The 8,301-nt window shown below is 39.3% G+C and overlaps 1 protein-coding gene across 1 annotated transcript in view; it reads left to right on the top strand.

Annotated features, from left to right (window-relative positions):
* LOC106934751 (ATP-binding cassette sub-family A member 2-like) overlaps nt 1–8,301 on the top strand; it is a 122,614-nt gene that overhangs the window by 60,058 nt on the left and 54,255 nt on the right. Inside the window, exon 16 of the mRNA XM_015014850.1 lies at nt 1,441–1,555. Coding sequence (XP_014870336.1) covers nt 1,441–1,555 — 115 coding nt within the window. The remainder of the gene's footprint in view (nt 1–1,440; nt 1,556–8,301) is intronic.

The raw sequence follows: 8,301 nt of genomic DNA, 5'->3' as shown, positions 1-8,301 counted from the left end.
ATTTTAGCAGAGAGCATCCATTGTTTTTCATCAGTTTGAACCTCTGAGTTCTACATCCTAAAAAGAAACAAAAAACAAAGGTGTTACTGTTTCCCTCTGGTATAGAACATCGATTAGAAGTAATTTATTGACAATGCAATAATTATTTTTTACCAAACTAAATGATAACATTTACCTATAGCATGCGAAGTGTTTTACTGGATGCACAAATTGTTGATATTGTAATTCTATGAATGTGTTTTATTTTATTGTTTTGGAGTCTAAGGAAAATTTCCACCATGATAGATTAAATAGTGTTTCATATTATTTTTTTTACTATGTATAAGACTCTACCAACAAAAATTCTCTCAGACTAATATGGCACCATAAAAGCAAAAATGTGAATTTTTCCTTGTATCTGTTCAACAACCCTGGTTGTAACAACCAGATTTGTTTTTTTTTTTCTGTGAACCTAATTCATTTGTTCGTTATTGACTTTTGCTCAATTAACTTTCTTATGTACACATTGTAAATAGTATTTTTATCATAGTTGATCATGTTGCTTTTCATGTCTCCTTATTTCTTTTATTCCTCTTATAATTGATTGTTTGTAATATACAAAGGTCTTGTTTATGTCATTTTATTAGCTCTACATGATCAAGAAACTAAAAAATTATGGTCTTTTAGTAGAGAATTTATTTTTTACGGTGCCAATAATGCTGGAATTAATAGTAAATGATGAAGACTGTGCTATTCTAATTTAGTAATATACTGTAGTTATTTTAGTTGTGTTACCACCCCCACACCAATAGAGGCAGTAGTAGACCCTAAAGATGCAACTAAGGAGCAGATTTAGAAGTACACAGAAAGAGACAGCATGTATTTAAAGAGACAAGTTTAAATACATGCCGAGAGTGAAACTCCTTCCTAAAAATAAAGATATGTCACAGATTTCAAAAGAAAATAAAAACAGGAGACCATGGATAATATAGGAAATAGCGCCCCCTTCAATTCCGGATTTCCAAATAAGGTATGAGTCTGCCAGTGGTCCGTTCTTGCCCTTTTCTGTTTGCTGCAGTGAGGTGTACTTGCTTTCATTCCATTGGCTGAGAGGTCGCCAGGTGATGGTACTTTTTGCTTTGAGAGAGCAGAAAAGAATTTGCAAGTGAGCAGAGATGTTTGCGAGCGGAGATTTGATCCAAACAGAGACAAGTTTTGAGTGCGAGAGTGATTTGAGAAATCACAATAAATATTTGAAAGAGAGCAGACATTCTCACTAGAAGCATTATAAGTTTTGAGAAGAAAGCCATGAACTCCTGCTTCCAGACTGAAAATGTGTGCTCTCGGCAGTAAAATTCTTCCATAGTTTTTGAAACTTTTTAGTTTTGCTCTTATGAAATGAAAACTCTGCATTTGCAATGAAGTGTGGTCTAATGGTTGTCTCCTTTCTGTTCCCTCTAGTTTCCTGTTTGTGATTGAGCACATGATGCCCCTCTGCATGGTGATATCCTGGGTATATTCCGTAGCTATGATGATTCAGCACATAGTAGCAGAGAAAGAACATCGGCTCAAAGAGGTCAGACTGTTGACTTGTCGCCATGGTTTCATGTCAGGCTAGTTGTGATTTATCCTCGCTGATCTCTGCTTGTATTTTATTATTTGGAGTTTTTATTTAACGTCAGCACTGACTGATTTGATTTGTATTGCATCACGTGTAGCCAGTGATGGCATAGTTGCTTTGAAAAAGTATCTTTAATCGGATTACTGATTACTCTTTGAAAAAGTAACTTAGATTACTGATTACTTGATTTGGAAAATAACTAAGTTACATTAAAAGTGTCTTTTTTTAGTTACTTTAAGCAGCTGCTAACAACAACGCTCCACCACCTGTGAATATTACATTGATCTTTGCCAATACTTAATTACAAGTTATTTTATAATGGTAACATCAACAATGTGTCTCCACTTATATGGTTGAACTGAAGGGGAGATTGTTTCATGGTTACAACAGTACAAAAAAATCTTTAGTTATTTGTGTGTTCCAGTATTGTCTGGAAAACTATAAACAGGATTTTACCCCCCAGCCCCCACCCCAGCCTCCAGGTTACGGCTTTGCGTTTGGTGTCGGAGCTCCTGCTGCCGCTCCACAACTCAGATGTCCCGCTGCACAGATTTGTGACACTTATCTTAATAATTATAATGGCTTTAAGTTGCACAATTTTACGAACACGTTCATTCGTGGCTGTTTTCACGTTTATTGCGCTGTTCTTAATAGTCTCGATGGTTCCAGTTTTCTGGAGCGCAACGCGAAGCTCAACATCATTCAGAAGTTATATATTAACATTAACAAAGACACAGCAGGACGGATCATCTGGGAAATGATGGACAAGGAGAGTCTGACTAAAACTAACTGGATGTCAGACAACTTCTGGGGTCTGTCTGCTTATTTCCAAGCCCAAAAACAGCAACCCGTGACTCATTCAATCTGCAAGTGATTTTAGAAAAACCAAGTGGAAAGCTGCTTATAATAATCGGACTTGGAAACAGAAACTCAAAAAAGTTCCTGTTTTTCCACCAACAAAATGCTCATCTCCCTCCATTATTTACATTTCTGTCGCTGCTGATACTGTCGCGTAAAAACGGCGATAGAGGGAATAAAAGACGCGTAGAGGAAATAAAATGAAATTCCAAAAGAAGATAGTAATGCAAAGTGATTTCGATAAGTAACTGTAGTCTGACTACTGGATTTGAAATAGCAACACGTTAGATTACTCGTAACTGAAAAAAGTGGTTCAATGTCAGTAATTCATTACATAGTAACGCGTTATTGACATGACTGCGTGTAGCATAGAGGGGCCTCCACAATGACAGTGTTGCTCCTTCAGGCCCAACACTGGGTTAAATGCAACAAATGTTGCATTTATGTATCTGTAGTCTGTGTTAAAATATCAGCATTTATGGGCCCTTGTAGCTCTGGGGAACCTCATGGAGCCGCTGACTTAATTTGTATTAAACAGAAGTGCAAATAATTGATATTCATTTTAATTGTATTTTTTGATTTGTTGTTTTTAAGACTAGTTGTGGGTTTAAACAACATTTCACTGGTGATGTTTTCCAGTAACATATAATTACCCAGTAATATTTTCACATTTCCTGTCTACTTAACATCTTTTAATACAAACACGGTGGACCGCCTCGGCACCTCGATCACTGGGCTTAGCAAGTTTTCTGGGGGAAACCCTGATGCATAAGGTGAAGATCAAAATAGCTGTGACACAACTTAATGGTTGTGTCACAGCCAACCATGAAGTCATTGTTTAACAGAAACACATCTGTTAAACAAGAATCATAACAGGCTGAAAAGGGCTGGTTTCACTCAAGTGTATCACTAATTTAATGCCAGTGGGTGGGAGGTTCCCATCCACACAGGGATGTTCTTTCTGAGGAAACTTCCACTATCAGAGATAGGAATGGTCACTTCATTATTGTAGAAGGTAATCTATTTGAAATCCCTGTTGTCCTTGCCAACATTTATGTTCCAAATTGGGACAGTATGCAATTCTCTAAAAACTTTTTTGCACTTCTCCCAATTTTGGACTCGCATAATGTAATCGATTTCTCGAATCCCATACAGAGCACTGGCCAAATGAGCTCAATGCATTAACTTGTTTATGCAGACATACGGGGTGGCTGACCCTTGGAGGGCTAAAAATCCAACCTTGAAAAAGTTTTCACACAAGTTTTTGGAGAGGCCAGAGAAGGAGAGAGGTGTGGCTCTGCCTAATTAAACACACTTTTACTGGGCTGCTAATATCTGTAAACTTTCTTTCTAGTTTAAGCCTGGGGAAAATGAAACAGCCCTGTTTGGTCACTTATGGAACAAAACTCTTGTAAATCTGGTTCACTCGCCTCAGTTTTTTGCTCGCCACTGCCACTAGATAAATGACTGATTACAATTAACACGGTTACACTGGGAGTGATTTAGATCTGGAACAACTTAGGATCCATTTCAAGCAAAAACAGGGTCTCCTGGCAGCTCCTATATCAGCAAATGCCTTGTTCCCACTTTTTTAATTGATTCCACTTTAAATTGCCTGGGCAAATAAAGTATAACTACTGTGAGAGACCTGTTCAGGAATGGTCATTTTATGTCTTTCCAACAGCTGCAGCAATCATCTAGCCTACCTTCTTCCAACTTTTTTAGATATTTGCAGCTGCTGAGCTTTGTTAAAAAATACTTCTCATCAACACTTCAGACTCCAGCATACAGTTGGATTAATGAATGCCTGGACGGTAGATCCCATACAGAGAGGGATCATATCAACATTGTATTGATTAATCCATGCAGCTGCAGCGCCCTCATTAGAGAAAATTAAAGAACAGCGGCAGCTGGAGATGGGAGTGAGAATAACGGTGTCATAGTGGCAGCAGGGAACTAGGCTGATCCAAACAGTAAACTTGCAAAGTTGTTTCCAGGGTCGGACAAGGCTTACCCGAGAAGGCACACTAGGCCATACGTTCTGGGAATGTCAAAGATTGCAGGGCTTCTGAAGAGAGCTGTCTTTAAGACCCTGTCTGAGTTTCTCACAGTAATGTTTGGGGTTTTTCCTCTGGTACACTGTGTGTCCATCTGTTTTAGCTGTAGCCTTTTCCACATTGATTCCCCGTCGAGAGACGCCTCTTTCCCACAAACGATGGATTGCAGGCTTGCTCTCAAACCTCAAAGTTGAACAACAGAGACATGTTGTGGACGGTTTTGCCAACACATTTTTACAAAATATGGCAACCATTCTTGTGCCATATTGAGAGACAACTCAGCATAAAGTCAACTACGATTTGTGTTTTGTTTTTGTTTTTGTTTTTTTTGTTTTTTTTTGCTTGCTTTGTTTCTATATTTATGCATCAGTTTTGTGGATTTGAGGTTGGATGTGAATGTATTGGTAGGGGATTTATTTTGCTGAAAATCCAATAAAAATATTCAAATAAATAATGGAAAACCCACAGACCAGTAAGAACTTTGTAAGGCATTTTAAAGACTGTAGCCGTGAGTGCTACAAGTGGCTAACAGCTAGCGCTGAGCACAACAAGCTTTTGCATGGATTTTATTTACAACTAATGGTGAGTTTTACTTTTCTATTACATTCTTATACAGACTTTACTGAATTTTTTTCTTTTGATTGTTCACATGTGCTATTTGAGCAGTTTGGACTTATGTTGAGCTTAACTGGGAAACATGGAAAAGTTTTGCTAATTTGCTTGCTGTTCAATTATATGCGCTGTTTTCTGTGTATTTTTGTTAAAATATACATTGATGCCTGATATGCATTGTTGGGCTGCATTTTACTTGACATATTTTATTTATTTGCATATTATTGGATGCCTGTGGCTTGGTGTGGTGTATAGTCTTTGCATTGTCCTGCACAACTGAGTTTTTGTTGTGCCTTTTTAATTTGCTCAGTTGAGCATTGTCCTGCACACTGGTTTGATGTTAGGGTAACCCTAACCCTGAACAATACACAGGGTATTATTCAATACTTGTGTATTGTTCAGGTGTAGTTGAGTCTATTGAAGGTCCTGACTGAAACCCCACATCACACCACTGCTAAACATCACTGACAACCTCAACTCCAGATAACATCAGCAACAATATTAGAAAGTACACTATACACAGAAATGTAGAAATTTTCAATTGATTTAAAAAAATATAATGTTCGTAAGATGTCTTTAATTTCTGTGGCACTGGAAAAACGTTTTCACACCCCCTGAAAATTCATTGTTTTAATGGGTTTGGTTCAGTTTTTTTATGTTTAAAAGATAATCCATGAATGACTTAAACTTAACTAATGAAGTGATAGATGGCACAAGTCCACAAGCATTATAGGATTATATCTGAGTCTACAACCTTTACAATCGGAGACATTTTTGTTCTCAGTGCAACGAAATGAAACTAGCCATCCATTATCTACGATACTTATCCCTGCAGGACTATGATTGGCTGGTGCCTATCTGCAGTGGTCATGAGGCAACAGGGGTTCACCCTTGTTTTTCGCCATCAAGCTTACCTCACTAAAGTAAAGCAGGCTGCAGCTCTCCGTTCAGAGAGTCCAAACCTCTTGAGCCTGACGAGCCTGTCCCAACTGGTCAACAGGGTTCTGTTTAAACTGGTGTTGAGGAGAAGTTGTCAGCTTCTACCTGCGCAGCATCCAAATGTCAAACCCCACTACAGCTGGTGCCGTGGTCAGACTGAGTAGCCTGTGGCTACCAAACCCCCTAGCCACGCCCATTAAGGGCAGCTTCTCCTCTTACATGACTTGCACTTGGAATTGGGCTGAATGGTTTTAGAAATCTGGAAAAATAGAATTCTGGGATTTTGTTTACTTTCATGATCAAAGCAGCTGACACCCTGGACAGATCTCCACTCCAATCCCAGGACAACACAGAGACACACACAACTACTACACTGTAAAACATTTGAATGTGGTTTAACTTGGAAATGAAAGTCCATGAACATGGTTTACATGAAGTTCATAAAGTTGATTTAACAACAAAAGACAAGTTGTCTAAACATTATTTTTAAGTTATTTAATCTTGAATTGTGAGTTTTAACTTAATGCTGTAATTTAAACCAATTATTTCACAACATGCAAAAAATACTGACCCCTCCTAGTTAAAGAACACATGTCTCTATTTTTATTCAATATCAAATTAAAAAGACATTTGTCTTAATACACAAGAGTCAGATCAATGTAACCCACTTCCATCTCACTCATGGTGCAACACAGTATACAAAAACGTACCACTAAGCACTCTGGGAAATAGTCCCTACTCTTGTCGTTTTCTTCTTTCAGCTTTTTTAAGCACTAACCTAAAACTCTTGGAGGTTGGACAAAATTAATAATACATTAACACAACTTAGTACTGCAGGTTTCTTTCACAAACTCTCAGCTACATTTATTTCAATAGTAGAAGATAGATTTGACTCAAATGTTTTACAGTGCATGAACACACATTCACACCTATGGAGAACTTAAAGAGACCAATCAATCTAAAAGAATATACAGTGTATCACAAAAGTGAGAACGCCCCTCACATTTCTGCAGATATTTAAGTATTTAAGTTTTTTTTTTTCTGCTCCGTCCTTCGAAGAAGGAGGACGCACTTTCTCTGTCTCCCTGTCAGAGAGAGACAGGAAGCTATTCTTTCTTTTGAATAACTTCCGAAGTTGCAAATTATGGATCTGGTCAGCTGGTCTCAACACAATTGATACAATTTTTTCCACTGGGAAACCGGGTGAAGGGGAACCTTCGTGTCCTGACGGGACATTCTTCACTGGATATACGATGGATTCTACATGGAAGTGGAAGACTGTGTGTCTGACGATGCTGTCAGTCGAGGATGTTGACTATGTGTACATAATTGGATTCATGATAACAGGTTTTCTGCTTATTGGAGTTGGCGGATACCTGGCTTATCGGAAATTTCGGAAGATGCCAGCGGCCGTTTTTGGCAACTTCGACGCTGCCGGGTCCGGTTGAGGGGATCTGTACAGTGATCTACACTCAGACTGAGATGATACGGGAGCTGAGCTGCAGACTGGGTGCGATCCTGGAACAGGACCGTGGCTGGGCAACGGATCTCGGACTCAGAATGGATTTGGTGTGACCTTGGAGAACGTTGTTCGCTCGGATCAGGCAGGAGACCCTAAATTTGGCTGTTTGGATTTGCCACTGAGAAGCATCAGCGAGACTTTCAAGGAAGGCAGTAAACTGATGTCAGCCTGACCTAAACAAATTATTGCTATCGGAATCTGGCTGCCCGGGCTGGCCTTGGCTGGCCAGCTATCCTCCCCTGTTATGTCTAAATAAGGCTCTGTTCTGCTGCCCCTCCCCTCCCTGAGGACATCTGTGGCCCTGAACTGTTTATGCTGGGTGTGAACCCGACATCATATTCAGAGACAATCGCGGACAAATCGCATGCTTCACTTAGGGCTCTTGTGAGCCCTAAGTGAAGGGCTCACAAGAGCGTCTCATAACTCACATGAGACCCATATTCACGTCACACCTCCTTGTTTTGTCTATATGTGTTTATATGTGCTTAAGTGTCGAGGGTTTTTTTTCTTCATCTCAAACTCTGCCCTGCAAAGAGCAGAGTGTGAGACAGGCTGCGTTTTTTCCCCCTCTCTTTACCTGATGTTTTTTTTCCTTATTTTTCCTATTTCCTCCTGCAAAGGCGGCACCTGTTGGGCTGCGAGGCCTCTCCTCCCCCTCTTGTTGTTGTGTAATGGATGGTTGTAACTGAAACTGCAATTTCGTTGTCTTTCTG

This window comes from Poecilia latipinna, unplaced genomic scaffold, assembly GCF_001443285.1.
Source record: "Poecilia latipinna isolate Pla-1442-1.1 unplaced genomic scaffold, P_latipinna-1.0 Scaffold1854, whole genome shotgun sequence".
NCBI classification, from domain to species: domain Eukaryota; kingdom Metazoa; phylum Chordata; class Actinopteri; order Cyprinodontiformes; family Poeciliidae; genus Poecilia; species Poecilia latipinna.
Note: the sequence above shows the minus strand (reverse complement) of the source record. Positions and strands in the feature narration are given on the sequence as shown.